The sequence below is a fragment of the Xiphias gladius genome, chromosome 18, assembly GCF_016859285.1.
Source record: "Xiphias gladius isolate SHS-SW01 ecotype Sanya breed wild chromosome 18, ASM1685928v1, whole genome shotgun sequence".
Classification (NCBI taxonomy): Eukaryota; Metazoa; Chordata; class Actinopteri; order Istiophoriformes; family Xiphiidae; genus Xiphias; species Xiphias gladius.
In genome coordinates, this window is record NC_053417.1 from 23,437,322 (window position 1) to 23,452,113 (window position 14,792).

Here is a 14,792-nt window from a genome sequence, read left to right on the forward strand (position 1 = left end):
TTTCACTTTAAAACCTCGATCAAGTCTTTACAGTAAAATCGAGAGCTTGAAACAACCTTTTCTGGAGTAACACTTCTCTTGTATATACTAAAAACCGGTGGATTTTCCCTTCAAATTTGCCTAAATGCACACTCACAACTCAGAAAATGAATGAAAAACAGCTCTTTTATGGTTCACAAAAGTTTTGTTTATTTCAATAATTGCAAATCTGATCTTAAAAATGTTGAATAATAAAAGGGATGTGAGCTCTCTGCATCTCAGTGTTTGTCAAAGCCAATATCCATATAGACAATAAAACCTTAAAAGAAGTTAAGGATGGACAGCTAGCAGCAAGTTCATTTTTTCTTATAGAAAAGTAAACCAACCAAGACAAAATAAAAAAGCACAAGTGCCTTTCCCCATTGTAAAAAAAAAAAAATACACTTACATGCAGTTAAAGTGAAAATACTAACGGTGTTAAAAGTGGCAAAATGGACAGCAAGTTTCTGTGACCCTCAGTTCAGATTCAAAATTTCAATGCTTTTGATCATTGCTATCAATTATCAAAACAAAGCCAACGAACAAAATCATTTCTGGTCGGACTGGATTTTAAATATCAGATTTTAAACTATAAAGCAGCCATATCATCCCCCCTCATTCCTTAGCATTTCTCGATTGGAGCAGCCCTTTCTCTCATATACATCCTGGCTCCATCACTGAGACTGGCAGAGCGTTATTGCAACCTCAGCCCCTTAGAGCATAAAACCAAACATAACAATTTGTAGCATGCTGGGGGAATCGAAAGGGCCCAGGGGGGCGCAACTCGGCAAGAAAGCCATCTCTGATTTCAACCTCGTCAGTCAGGACCTATTTCACCTTCTCAAACACAAATGTGAAATGATAATTCTACAAGGCAGTTCATCCCATAGACATACTGTAAAGGTACAAATAAATTTCAAGGTGTAGAAATCAAGTGGTTGATTTTATAGCAAATTGCCAAACATCATACTAAATAAAATCGTAAAATATTATATTAATTAAAATTATATTACATTAATAAAGTGTATCTTTCCGTTTAATTTAAAAATATTCACATTTTGTGTAAGAAATTTAGATTTTAATTTCAGTTAAGATTAAGTGTGTCATCTCAATCTTAACATAACTTCACTAAAAATGGTAACCGTGTATCTGCTGTTTCAAAGTTTGGACCATTACGGTCGAGCCTTGATTTTGGCTCCTCAAACACCACAGTATTAACATTGCCCTTCTGTACCATCAACTCTCTTTCTGAAAAAATAACATCTTGGTGGGGAAAAAGAGGTCACAATAAATAAAGCTTAGGCTTTAGAAAGACAAAATATAAAACAGCAATTTGAATTTTGTTGTCTCCAAGATCTTTCTGAAAATCCAGGATCAGTATTTAAACTAAATAATTTCTGTCACTTTGCAAATACAGCAATTTACAGTCTGCACAATGAGTTAAGTCTTACTTCTCATGAATGAAACATGAAAAAACAACGTAGAATTTGTTTATACATATATGTTACCTGGTTGTCACACAGTCACTGACTGATCATAAATTAAGGAGACGTGGAAGGTGGTTGTTCTTTTCTGTTATGTTCACTTGGGGTCCTCGATGGTGCCCGTGCTAAGGTCAGTCATTTTGGGATATTTCACCTTCTTCTGGTCCAGCTCATTCTGTGCCCACAGCAGTAACTTCAGCAGTTTAGCCAGTTTGGGTGTCGACTCCCTGTTTTCATAGTCCAGCACAGCTTGGTTCACCTCGCTCCACACCTGTGCATCGAGATATGTGTTGCAGTCAAAATGAAATAAACACATTTTTTGCACAATTGCTTACCGCCTGCATTCTGTGTGTTCTTAATGCTTACATGCAGACTCACACATATCTGCCGCAACAAGCAAGCCTTCAGGAGCCTGGTTCTAGGTGTTCTGCGGGTGCTTTCACACTTCCCATGTTTGGTTCAGTTCAAACAGGCCCAGGTATGTTTGCCCATTTAGTTTGGTCCATTTACGCTTGTGTGAAATTAGGAAACCAAACTCTGGTGCACACTAAACTACCCGACCAATACAGCCTGAAAAGAAGTGGTCGACTTTCAAGTGGGCTCTGATAAAGTGCTGCATGACCTGCTGTCAGTCTCTGGAATTTGATTTTTCCACATATGGGTCCATCTTGTGCTGTTGATGCAGGATGACAGTCACCAAAACTGCCCAATGAATGAGTTAATACTCAGTTCAAATGAGATCATTACAGCGGTTGGTTTGTTTATAAAAAACATAAGAGTGAACAAAAAGCAGACCAGAGCTAAAAAGGCAAAGGACCTCAGACACACTGAGGCCACAGTGGCCACTTTATTAGGTCCAACTCTACAATCTAATGCAATCCAAACCAACTCTTCTGCCATAAAGTCACTTTTATGATGTCTATAATGTATTGTATCAATTAGTGTAGTATGTTTTGGTAAGGTGATCATAGTTAGTGATGGTTTTGTACTGGACTGTATTATATTCAGAGGTGTTTCTAATATTCTGCACCCCTCGTGTTTGTAAATAGGGCAGATCAAAAATAGAAAAACCTCTCAATATTACGCAGTCAAGTACAACACCACTTTTAACTATGACCTCGGCAATAAAGATATAATTGAATCTTCACATTTCCACAATGTAATCAAAAATGGAACCTTGTAAACTCTGTAGAATTTATGGCAGAGCTGTTATATTGAATTGGAATAGATTGCACTGGTGTACCTAATAAAGTTGACACTTTGTAGAGTAATATAACGGAGATAAAAGGCAACAATGTGAGATTTTTCTCCTTGGTTTGGACCAAATTAACCAAACTACATCCGTGAAAACGCCCTGCAATCACTGCCTACGTCTCAGATTTGTTCAGCGACTCAAACACTGAGGTGAAATAGTGAAGTGAAAGAAAATAGCAAGTCATTCTGACCTTTTGCCGCTGCATCATGTTGAGCAGGTCTCCAAAGGGCGACTCCTCTGGGTTGTCGAAGGCCAGAAGGGCTAGTGTCCTCTCCATCTCCGTCAGACACTCCCGGCTCTCCTCCCCCTGCTCGGCCAGCTGTGTCTGGGCAAACTCCAGTGCTGACTCAGTCTCCCTTAGCCTGATTAACTCAATCAAATGTTGCTGCTGCAACGAGAGTACAGAACATTTAATGAATATTGAGGTTCAGCCTTTATCAGACTTAATCTAGTGTCAGAATATTTTCCTACTTAACCATGAAATTCAACATTGCTCACTACTCTCCAATACTGTCACTGTGCCTTACTCTCACTGCTGCTAAGACCGGATATCTTTTTCTTACTTTTCCAAAGTCTGTAAAGTTGACCCCCAATAAATCTCCGGCTAACATCTTCTCTCTACTACTATCATGACATCAAACAGTCTCCAGGTCACAGAGGCACAAGCTAGGATCAGAACTACTTGTGGCTATTGCAATGCTTTGTGGCAAACGTACCTGCAGATGAAAATACAAGTATCGATTGGTGTCAAGCAGCTCTGGGTGTAGGCTGTTGATGAGTGCAATAGCTTCCTGTATCTGTCCCTTCAGGATCATCTCTCTAATCTTTATCCTTTCATCCAGAGAGTCCAGGTCCACACTCGGCTCGATACCGGACTCCATCCGAAACTTCTCCGCTGCCTCTTTAAATCCCTCTAGAAACATTTGAAACAGATACAGACAGAGGCACAGAAATAAAGGATACTTTAGAATAGAGCTGCAACGATTAGTAGATTAATGTATTAGGCAGTTGACAGACAAAAAAAAAAAAAGCCAACTTCTTTGATAAACGATTAATGCAGTGACCAATCTCACTTTATTAAGACGTTTCGGTCCTCAGAACCCTGGTTGTCTGAGGACCGAAACCTCGTACTAACAAAGTCAGTTCAATTGATGGACGGTGTGCGGGATTCTTTGGTTTTCTTTTCACATCAAGAGTTTTGGATCCAATGTACCTGTCAGCAAGACTAGATGATGTGCAACGACTTTTTTGAAATTGTTTTTAACATTCCTCAGTTCCAGCTTGTCATCTGTGAGGATTTGCTGCTTTTCTTAGTCTTATATGACAGTAAATTCAATTTATTTTTCACAGTTTTCCAGCATTTTAGAGACGAAACGATTAATCCAGAAAATTATTGGCAGATAAATCGATAATGGAAATAATTCTTGGTTGCAGCTCTAGTTAAGGATGATGTATTTTGACGTGTACAAGTTGTAAGTGGTTCTCAGGCTAGATGCCTTACCTGTCACCAGGTAATTCATAATGAGCCGATTCATGTCCGCCCTCTGTATGTGAACATTGTTTAGTTTGTCCATCCACTCTTCTTTTGTGATGTCTTCTGGCTTTTCAGCATAACTCATCATTGGGATGCTGAAAAGTATTAAATCCATGGGTAATACAGCAAAACGTGAGCAAGGCTGACACAGCTCGGTCACAGTTTGTACCTACACGAACAGAAACGTATTAACAATTTAAACACAAATAGAGAATACATACGCTAGTGACAACAATTAATAACAAAACAAGAGACACGAAATGTCCGCACTTAAATAGCGTTTGAACGCTTTTTAGCGTCACTAAATATTATTTAGAAATTCTCCGACGCCTCCAAAACAAACCCATTTCCTCCTGGCTAGTGAGGAGACTGTGCGTTTTCACAACTTACCGTGCAAACACACGGTCCGGCGATTATCCTTTCTTGCAGGCGCGAGAAGACAGTGATCAAACAGCAATGCGCGGCCCCTCTCGGTGTTTTAAGAAGAATTAAAAAAACAACAACTGTAAACTGTGGGTACACAGTCAAGCTTTTCGCGGCTAGCTAGCCAACCAAGCTAACGTGATAACCTCGCGATAGGAACGTCGGTCCTGCGAGCTCTCCGATTGGTGGGCACAGCGACGTCACGGTTGCCGAGGAACAGTCCGAGTCAGCGAAGTGAGATGTTAAAGTCTGAAATATGTATGTTACGCGTGTTTATTCATCTGCGACTCCACCGGGAAATGAAAGGAAAAAAACAAAACAAAAAAACGGGATAACATGGCGCGAAACGCTGCCACACAGGACACGAGGGTTCACTGAATTGTCAAATCTCATCGGTTGTGAGAATGTGCTGCGTGATTTGATGAACACAGTCGGCCTACCGTGCAAAGGTTTTAGGCAGTGAAAGGAAAGTGAGTATGCTAAAAAAAAAAAAAATAATGCCCTGAATAGTTTTTATTTATCAATGAACTTTATACAAAGCGCAGTAAACAGAAAAAAAAACTCTGAATCGAATCAATATTTGGCGTGCCCACCCTTTGTCTTAAAAAAACAGCACCAGTTCTTCTCAGCTCACTTGTGCACTGTTTTTCACGCTACTTGACAGGTAAGTTGTTGCAAGCTTCGCGGTGAACCTGCCGCGGTTCTTCTGTGTATGTAGTCAGTCTCGGTGTCTTCTGTTTCTTCATGTAATCCCAGACCGACTCCATGATGTTGAGATCACGGCTTTGCGGGGGCCGGACCATATGTTGCAGAACTGTAGATGGGTGTACCCCAGAGATAGAGTGGCCCGAGAGGCCTCTGTATGAAGGGATTGTTAATGTTTCTTGTTTTCTTTTTTTTTTGTTTTTGTTTTTTGAAAATCAGAGAGCGCCGATAAAAGACACAAAATGACGACAAAGTGATGCAAAACAATTCCAAAGTGAAGCGAAACGACCATCAAGAGATGCAGAACGACCATAAAGTGATTGCAGACAACTAGATATTCCTTAATTTTTTTTATCTGGAAAGTGGTCTGTTATATTGTCACTTTCTTTAACAGCACACATCTCACTGGAATATTTCACTATTTGCAAAAGGAAGGTTTTGAAAATCTAAAACAACCATTTACTATTGACACGCTGATGCAGAGGATATTAAATAACTGTCTAAGACAAACATTTCTGTGAGAGATCCAAAGTGCCGAAACTTTTGCACGGTACGTATAGATCTATATTGTCTATCTATCTGTCTTTCAACAAATTAAAGGAAACAACTGAATACAATAGGTAGAGAAATATAACAAATGCAGATGCTTCCAGACAGGACACGAGGATGAATGGTTTGATGAGGGGGAGGAATGAGTAGCCCCAAACCCTTGGTTCACTGGATGCCAGTGGTTTTTGGGAAGGTGACTACTTTTAAATTTGTTTGGGAATTTCCGCCATTAAAATACAATATACCGGGGAGCATCCTACATTGTTAGCTAGGGCAGGGCGATAGCACGAAATGTGGTTTCGATCCAATACAAAGTCATACCAGGGCCAGGGTCATCGATATCAGCACTGATATTCTTAAAAGCAAATACTGTTCTGTCATGTAAGAGAGAGATCCTAATATTTCAAGATCTCCGAGGCTACTTCTGAATATATTTTAATAACCACCAAAAAATTTACCAAACATTGACACAAAAACTACATTAATGTTCTCATGTAAGAGGAACTCTTCTTCCCAACCCTACTGCCAGACTAGAAGGTCGTTTTTTGACAATTCTACAAAACCCTCCGATTAATCTTAATTTTTTTTTTTTAAGTCGAATGCCACCGTTTTTAAAGTTCTCATTGTCTGCAGTATCAGTGCATGGCAACTACGGTATGGTTAAGATTAGAAAACGTGGTTACAATTAATCTACGGTTTATAATTGTGTACGGCTAATTTTAGAGCACGGAAGCTGTAATATATAGAATTAATAATTAATTAATCAATGAATGAATTTTTTTTTTTACTTTTCACGAACACCACGGTGAAAAGTAAAGTTACAAGCATCAGAGAACTGTGCAAAAAGCCATTAAGAACAAGAACAATGTTTTTTTTTAAACAAATGGAGGGCATAGACAAAGGGGTAATCAATGTGCAATCAAGGAGAATGGGCTATATTGCAACCAATCCCTGACTATAATGTCACTTAAATATACAGTTAAATAAAATTTAGTGATCTTAAAGAATGCAAAAGGATAAGTTAGATAAATACTATGTACAGTATGTTCACTCAGTGTGAATTTGAGGGAGTAGGAGAATTATGACATGAAGGTTTCTTAGCTATGGCTTAGTGGTGCACTATTATTTGTAAGGGAGCATCTAAGTGCCCTTTGATTTATATTACATGATCAGGATTTTTTTCATGGCAGACACTTGATATAGCAGGAAAACCACAGGTGGAACTAATAACATTAATAATGGCTGCAAAGGGCTGTGGCGTCGTTATATGCAGTGTCATATTAATACTTCTCTGTATGTATCCGGAACCTGGGCATGTGTTTGGGTTTGGGGAACAAAATCTGAATAAAATTGGAAAGATGTTGCTCGAGACAAGACAGTATCTTTCAGGGGCCCCGTGGATGGTTCATGGGCCCGAGGCATCTGTGCCTGTGGATTAGCCAGACATGACAACCCAGTTGGTAGAAAAAGGAAAGGTTGGCAGGAAAGTCAGATGTTTGACAACAGCTGAAAGATGGTCATGGTTTTAGGGTTGAATCGCCTGCCCGGTAATAAAGCCTACACAAAAAGTAAAAAAAAAAAAAAAAAATGTTAATCATGGGACCATTTCTATTTATAACAATTGCTTCAAACTCAATGTGAGTTTAGTTTCCAGGGATATACAATATACGGGACACATACAAGCATAAAATCCCAGTATCCTTTTAGTGTGAATAACTCATTTCTAACTGCAGAAATTAGTTCCTTCCACTTCTCAAACTAACACATCCTCTGCACGACAGACGACATTTAAATTTTGACCAGTGGACTAATGTGGTTCCCGCTGATGTTGGTCCTCGTCGATCCCGTGCGGCAGTTCCTACATTCTGGACCTATGAGCCCTGAGAAGATGTGGCACTACTAGATACCACACTGTCATCTTGCCTGTCATGGGATCCACCAAATCCCTTGATCCTTAAAAAAAAAAAATAAATAAAACCCTCATCCTAAAGACCCAATGCAGAATTCACCTTTCAAATCTGGATGGTCATGCACCTGTTCTCTGTAGTCAGATCCAGAATAAAGTAAAGGACCTAAGCAGACTGGGCTCATTTAAAGGAGTAGTTTGACATTTTGCTAAATTGCTTCTCTCTGGCGGAGAGTTACATAAGAAGATCGATACCATTCTCAGCAGCCTGTTAGCCTAGCTTAGCATAAACCCCGGAGACAGAGGGAAACCGCTAGCCTGGACAAAAAGTAAAAAAAAAAAAAAAAAATGTTAATCATGGGACCATTTCTATTTATAACAATTGCTTCAAACTCAATGTGAGTTTAGTTTCCAGGGATATACAATATACGGGACACATACAAGCATAAAATCCCAGTATCCTTTTAGTGTGAATAACTCATTTCTAACTGCAGAAATTAGTTCCTTCCACTTCTCAAACTAACACATCCTCTGCACGACAGACGACATTTAAATTTTGACCAGTGGACTAATGTGGTTCCCGCTGATGTTGGTCCTCGTCGATCCCGTGCGGCAGTTCCTACATTCTGGACCTATGAGCCCTGAGAAGATGTGGCACTACTAGATACCACACTGTCATCTTGCCTGTCATGGGATCCACCAAGTCCCTTGATCCTTTAAAAAAAAAAAAAAAAAAACCCTCATCCTCAAGACCCAATGCAGAATTCACCTGTCAAATCTGGATGGTCATGCACTTGTTCTCTGTAGTCAGATCCAGAATAAAGTAAAGGACCTAAGCAGACTGGGCTCATTTAAAGGAGCAGTTTGACATTTTGGTAAATTGCTTCTCTCTGGCGGAGAGTTACATAAGAAGATCGATACCATTCTCAGCAGCCTGTTAGCCTAGCTTAGCATAAACCCCGGAGACAGAGGGAAACCGCTAGCCTGGACAAAAAAAAATAAAAAAAAAAAATCCGCCCAGTCCTGGTCCAGATGGAAAAACTGCGTGGGCACCGCTTTTGGCCCGGGTCTGTTTTACGGATCCGGACCAGGACTTTTGCCTCAAGTCTGTTTAATAACCGCTGAGTGGTCTTAAAATTAGACCCGTGCTTCGATATTACAGTTATCTATGACTGTTACGCGGGTGGGGGGGACGGGGGACGGGGGGGCGGAGTCACTGTACTGCTGCAGCTGTCCATGGTTGTGTAGTGGGAGACAGAGAGGGTCCGGTTACGTGCGAGATGCGGCCATAGTCACGCCACACTCTCCGAAATCGCAACCTGCTGGGATCGCTAGTTTTTGCGGAGCGCCGGAGCCGACTGAAAGGTGAGCCCTGCGTTGCTTTTTCCCAGCGTTCGTTCGAGACGCTGGCCCCTTGCCCTTGAAATTTACCCGCCGGCGGTCCATCCCCGTCTCGCATCAAGAGCAGGCCGGGAAGCAAACCAACATGGATGCTGTGCGGTATAGCCGCGCTGCTGCCGCCGCCGCCGCCGCCGCTGCTGCTGCTGCTGCTGCTGATGATGATGATGCTTGCACAGAGATTACGATCCTAGCATCGCACTCACGGAGTCTAATCCTCCTTGTAGACGGTTTACAACGGGACGCGATTCGTAACAAAGAGAAATGTGACGCCCACTTGTCAGAACAGGTAGTTCGCGGTGAAAATGTTGAAATGCGCGATACAGGGCTTCAGATAGACCAGTGGCTACTCGTTTGTGTCAAGATGACACCCATTTGGAGGCAGCTACATTCTCAGGAATGGCTTTTCTTTTTTTCTTTCTTTTTACTTGCAGCATCAATTCAGTAAATCTTGCTCCCTTGCAGCACCCCTTGACTATGTGGATGTCAGTTACTGATTTGCTCACAGCAGCAGAGGCACTCAGTGGTCCTGCCAAGATGCCACAGTTACAGTATGATCGTGTAGGGCCATTCATATCATTTGTTCAGTTACGCTGAAAATCTGGAAAAATTAGATTAGCGCAGGAAAATGAAATAAATCCAGTTCTTTGCATCTCTTTGAATTCTGCTTCCCCACATTTAACACAGAGCCGGGCCTTTCCGTACGTAACACATACAGGACAGTTGTGTCTAATCGAAACGGCACAGGACCTGCTGTTGCCTGCAGTCAGGAGGATTCAATCACACAGGCCTCTCTTCAGTTAAAGGCCTGATATTATCCTTTTTTGAACAGATGTATATCGTGATAAACCGGCTCTCTTAAGAAAGTAGGTCCGGTCTTTCAGGTTTTCTTGTGGAGCATGACATGCAGCCCAAGCAGTGCTTTTAGTTTTTTCTGTTTCTGTGCCCAGCCTGTGGACGTAAGGCATCATGGCTGAGCAGCAGAGGCAGCGCTCTCTGTCCACCGCTGGTGAGTCTCTCTACCATGTGTTGGGAGTTGAAAAGATGGCCACGACGGATGACATTAAGAGATCTTACAGGTGAGGCAGCCCTCTGGGACTTCGCCTACCTTACATCATTGGCCACAGAAAGGTTTGGTCGCCGCTACTGTGAATGTGATCGTTTCTGTTGGATTTGTCTTTTTCCCGCCTTCCTCTACGCAGGAAGCTGGCATTGAAGTTCCACCCTGACAAGAATCCCGACAATCCAGAAGCAGCAGATAAATTCAAGGAGATTAACAATGCCCATGCGATTCTGAACGACCCCACGAAGCGTAATATTTACGACAAATATGGTTCTCTGGGACTGTATGTGGCTGAGCAGTTTGGAGAGGAGAATGTTAACACTTACTTTGTCCTTTCAAGCTGGTGGGCGAAGGTAAGACCGAGGAAAGACCTGGACCAGTCACCGTTTGCGTTTTCCAGTCATACCTCTTTTTCTCATCCTCTGCTCACACACTTACTATTATCTCTTCCTCCTTATTTTCGCATCCTCCCCTGAATCTGCCTTTCTGCAGGCTCTGTTTGTATTCTGCGGCCTGGCCACTGGCTGCTACTTCTGTTGCTGCCTGTGTTGCTGCTGTAACTGCTGCTGTGGAAGATGTAAACCACGGCCTCGCGAGGGCCAGGACCAGGACTTCTATGTGTCCCCAGAGGACCTGGAGGCTCAGCTGCAATCTGATGAGAGAGGTGAGAGTGAAGAACCTGCGTCGCCATTTGGAATTTGTTAGAGAGTTATTAACAGGAGCCAAGCCTTAATGCAAACACTGAAAATGTTGTCTCTCTCTGTCAAACAGAGGCTGGTGGTGACCCAATCATGCTGCAACCGTCAGCAACAGAGACAACCCAGTTAACATCGGATGGGCACCACTCCTACCACACTGACACCGGCTTCAACTAACGCTCCGCTCCCGTCGATCCTGGCCTGCGGTCCTGCCTGCTTCCCTGCTCCACCTCAGCGAGACGAAAGAAAAGGGGCAATCCATCTTTCCTTCAGAAAGGGAGCTATGTGGAGGAGAGGGACTAGTAAGCACGGCCCATGAAAGGAACTAATGAAGTCACATCCCGTACACCCCTCCCTGATTGGTCCACCTACTTATTTCCCCCAGTACGAGAAGAAAATAGAAACAACCAAATTGTTTCCTTTTTAGTTCTTCTTTTGTATTTCTTGGCCTTCAAGCACACAGGTCGCCTACCCCACTTTCCCTCTCCCACATTTTGCATCATGGTGTAGCATGCACTGTTGATTAAAACATGGTCTCCAAATTTTCTTTTATCTTTTGCAACATCTCTACTTTGCAAGACTCATAATGTAGGTGCGTACGTACGTGCAATATGTTCATATGAGTACGGTTCAATGGGAGGAGGAGGTAGGTAAAGTTTACGTGATATTTAATGCTAAAGGAAAAGGAGAGCCATGGCTCAGGGAGGTGCTGGTTAGAGAGATGCGATTGTCGGGTTAGGTGGTGCCATCATTAAAACCTTGAAGAACAGAGCTGTCATATATTAGTGCAATTTTCGACTCCGATTTGCAATCAATAATGTTTTAGTTGAAAATAACACGAGCCATCGTCAGACCTCCAGTATGTGTTTGGCAATGTTCGTTTGTCTTTCGTCTGCTCCCCTGAGTGTTTTTCATGTGAATCACGAGGTTGTTAAGGCACAGAGCTTAATTTGCAGACAGTTTTTCACAAATGCTTGCTGACTTAACACTTCTGCTTTCGTTATTAATTAGTATTGGCTTTTCCTTTCTTTCTTTTGCCACAGCTTCATGCATTGCATCTCATCCTTACAGGATACTGACTACTTTCCCTCTTTCCTGCAGCACTGAACAGGTCGTAATGACAATTATCATCAAGGTAACTTTTTATATTGAATCATAATATATTTCATATTGTTTCCAGCCAAACCAAACAATTAATCATTGTTCATTTTTTTCAACATATTAGCTGTTACATGGAATTTTTTATAAATGATGACATTGGATTCATAAAGTTGAAGCATACGCTTTTAAATGAATCTTATACAAAACATTGATAATCATCATTTTAATAATGCAGCTATTCATAAGTGGATGAAATTTTATTTCTTCATTTTTCCCAGTTTCCTAATTTGGTAAAGCATCTAGGTTATTGGAATCATATGCTGAGTTGTGTCTGTCTTTTCTTTTTCTTTGTTTTTTTTGTTAATACTAATGGCAAAAACTATTTTTAGAGACATCACATCTCCCCGAGACTGATAGTCGTTCATTTCATCTAATTGTGGCAGTTATTTTTGCTTACTCATTGATTTTGTGCTATGTGAAGCCAAGGAGCTCCAGGTAATCCAGCGGACTCTGATCAGAGCTGATAAAAGGGAGAAATAACAGATCTCTGGGTCAGAAGTTGACATGGTTTAACTCTGAGCTGTCTTGAAAATATTAAGTAGTTAATGTGATGTGAAAAAAAAAAAAACCCAACATGTTGCAGAGTTATTTTGGGAAATAAAGCTGACTACATAATATCCACCTGGGGATATTGTAGGTACAGGAGGAATATTAAACTCATCATGTTTTTGGTCCTTGTGTTTTGAACTGAAGTCTGATCACTCTGTCATTTTGTTCAATGCTGTGATCATTTATCATTTTTGAATCCGTGTAGAGTAAGGAGCTTGTAAGGCATATCATCTGTGAGCCATTGCTACAGGCAGCTCTGAGTACAATGGCTCTAGATTTTTCATACTACTGAATCTGCATATATTGCGACACATTTGCAAATTGCCATAAATTGCCATAAACATCTTTGCCATTTCGACAGTTTCATAACTGCTAATAATGTGTTTCAATGGTTTACAAATGGTGAGCTCCTGTTGCCCACCCTCTGCTATTAACGGTATGGATGTTGACCTCTGTGGCCCTTGTATGATGTTTCCTGTAACCCTTGATGAAACATAGATGTTCCTGTCATGGCTTTTTCATTGAGATACTGAAAAATGCTACTGTAAATGCTCTAAGTTGAATGCACTGTGTGTTTAAAAAAAAAAAAAAAAAACTATAATGGATCAGTGATCAGGAAATGACTCCATAAAAAGACAACATATTATATAGTGTAACTATAGTGAAATGGTTATATGATGCATTTTTGGAATTTTATTTATTTCATACTTTGTCATGTTCCAAATGATGATTGGCTTTAATTTTAACTGGTATGGTGTCGTACTGTAATCATTACATTTTGCAAGGATTGGTTTAATGGTTAAGGCCGCTTGTACATACACTTGGCCCATATAAAGTATAAACATTAAGGTTTATGTTGTAGCATGGTAATTGTGTGTCTGGAAGAAAACAAGTAGATCGTCGATCTGATTTGCTGTCGTTGAATAAATGTTCATGAACATTTTGACTTCTGTCCTTATCAGACTGTATGGATAATGGCAGCATGGAGTTAGTCTTTGCAACACTCAGTTCGTGTATTCTGGAGAGGTTCACAAGTCACCGACTGGATATATGAAGGCAACGGTTACTTATGTTAAACACAAAAACGCACACTGAATACGGTAACGTACATGCGCATTGGTGGTAATAAGCCGGGAGAATCTGCACATAAACATGCAACCCAATACCAGGTCTCCAGTGGTGGAAGAAGTACTCAGATGTTTTACCTAAGTAGAAGTAGCAATACCGCAGTGTAAAAATACTCAATTTCCAGTAAATGTCCTGCATTTAAAATTTGACTTAGATAAGAGTAAGTGTTAGCATCAAATATACTTATACCAAAAGTACTCATTATGCAGAATGAACCATTTTAGAATAATGTATATTATATTATATCATATTATATTATATTATAGGATTATAATTATTGACTTTAATGTTGCAACTGGTAAATGTGTCACTAATTTTAATTACTTTATATACTGCTGGGCATCTCAATAACAATACATCATTTATTTGTTAACTATATTTTGCATTAATAATCTGAATCTGAAAATTAACTAGTAACTAAAGCTTTCATATACATGCAATGGAGTAAAAAGTACATTTCCATCTGAAATACCGTGGAACAGAAGTATAAAGTACAAGTACAAGTGTACTTAACTACAGTGCTTGAGTTAATGCGATAAGTTATTTTCCATCTCTGCGGACCTGCCCACTGAGGAATATTGAAAACATTCTCGTACACAAATATTCTAGTTGGGTAATGATGAATAAGGCTTGTATTAGTCAAAACGTGGCAGTTTTCCTGATTAAAAAATATTTGGCATATTAATTAAACTGCATAATTCATAACCTACATTTTTTGGGCACGGTATAACTAGATTTAGGGTTAGATATACAGTAATGTAAGTAAACATCACACTTTCTCCACTTGGAGGAGACATAACAATCTGAGGTGTGGTGTCCTGTTTTACCAGCAGATGGAGACAAGTTGTTTATTTTGCCAGTTTATTGTGGGATGGTTACTAAAATTAAAGTTAGAAGGAGAGACTGTATTACCTTCATCAC

At 40.5% G+C, this 14,792-nt stretch overlaps 2 protein-coding genes across 7 annotated transcripts; one reads left to right on the forward strand and one right to left on the reverse strand.

The window, feature by feature from the left end:
- Positions 1 to 146: 146 nt before the first annotated feature.
- Positions 147 to 5,504, reverse strand: LOC120803948 (glucose-induced degradation protein 8-B homolog). 4 transcript variants are annotated; one of them, XM_040153000.1, is made up of 5 exons: positions 5,308 to 5,504; positions 4,259 to 4,386; positions 3,474 to 3,670; positions 2,948 to 3,145; positions 147 to 1,773 (listed from the first exon to the last, which is right to left on the reverse strand). In XM_040153000.1, the coding sequence occupies exons 2-5, from the start codon at positions 4,377 to 4,379 to the stop codon at positions 1,600 to 1,602; spliced, it is 690 nt and encodes a 229-aa protein (XP_040008934.1). In that variant the 5' UTR covers positions 4,380 to 4,386; positions 5,308 to 5,504; the 3' UTR covers positions 147 to 1,599. The 4 variants fall into 4 exon arrangements, with proteins under 4 accessions (XP_040008934.1, XP_040008932.1, XP_040008933.1 ...); XM_040152998.1 differs by lacking the exon at positions 5,308 to 5,504 and adding an exon at positions 4,682 to 4,941 and having other exon boundaries at positions 4,259 to 4,460; XM_040152999.1 differs by lacking the exon at positions 5,308 to 5,504 and adding an exon at positions 4,682 to 4,940.
- dnajc5aa (DnaJ (Hsp40) homolog, subfamily C, member 5aa) lies at positions 4,947 to 13,616 on the forward strand. Of its 3 annotated transcripts, none has more exons than XM_040153003.1 (5): positions 4,947 to 5,184; positions 10,223 to 10,351; positions 10,475 to 10,688; positions 10,828 to 10,999; positions 11,107 to 13,616. In XM_040153003.1, exons 2-5 carry the CDS (start codon positions 10,242 to 10,244, stop codon positions 11,208 to 11,210), a joined length of 600 nt encoding a protein of 199 aa, XP_040008937.1. In that variant the 5' UTR covers positions 4,947 to 5,184; positions 10,223 to 10,241; the 3' UTR covers positions 11,211 to 13,616. The 3 variants fall into 3 exon arrangements, with proteins under 3 accessions (XP_040008937.1, XP_040008936.1, XP_040008938.1); XM_040153002.1 differs by lacking the exon at positions 4,947 to 5,184 and adding an exon at positions 9,097 to 9,239; XM_040153004.1 differs by lacking the exon at positions 4,947 to 5,184 and adding an exon at positions 9,498 to 9,561.
- Positions 13,617 to 14,792: the final 1,176 nt, after the last annotated feature.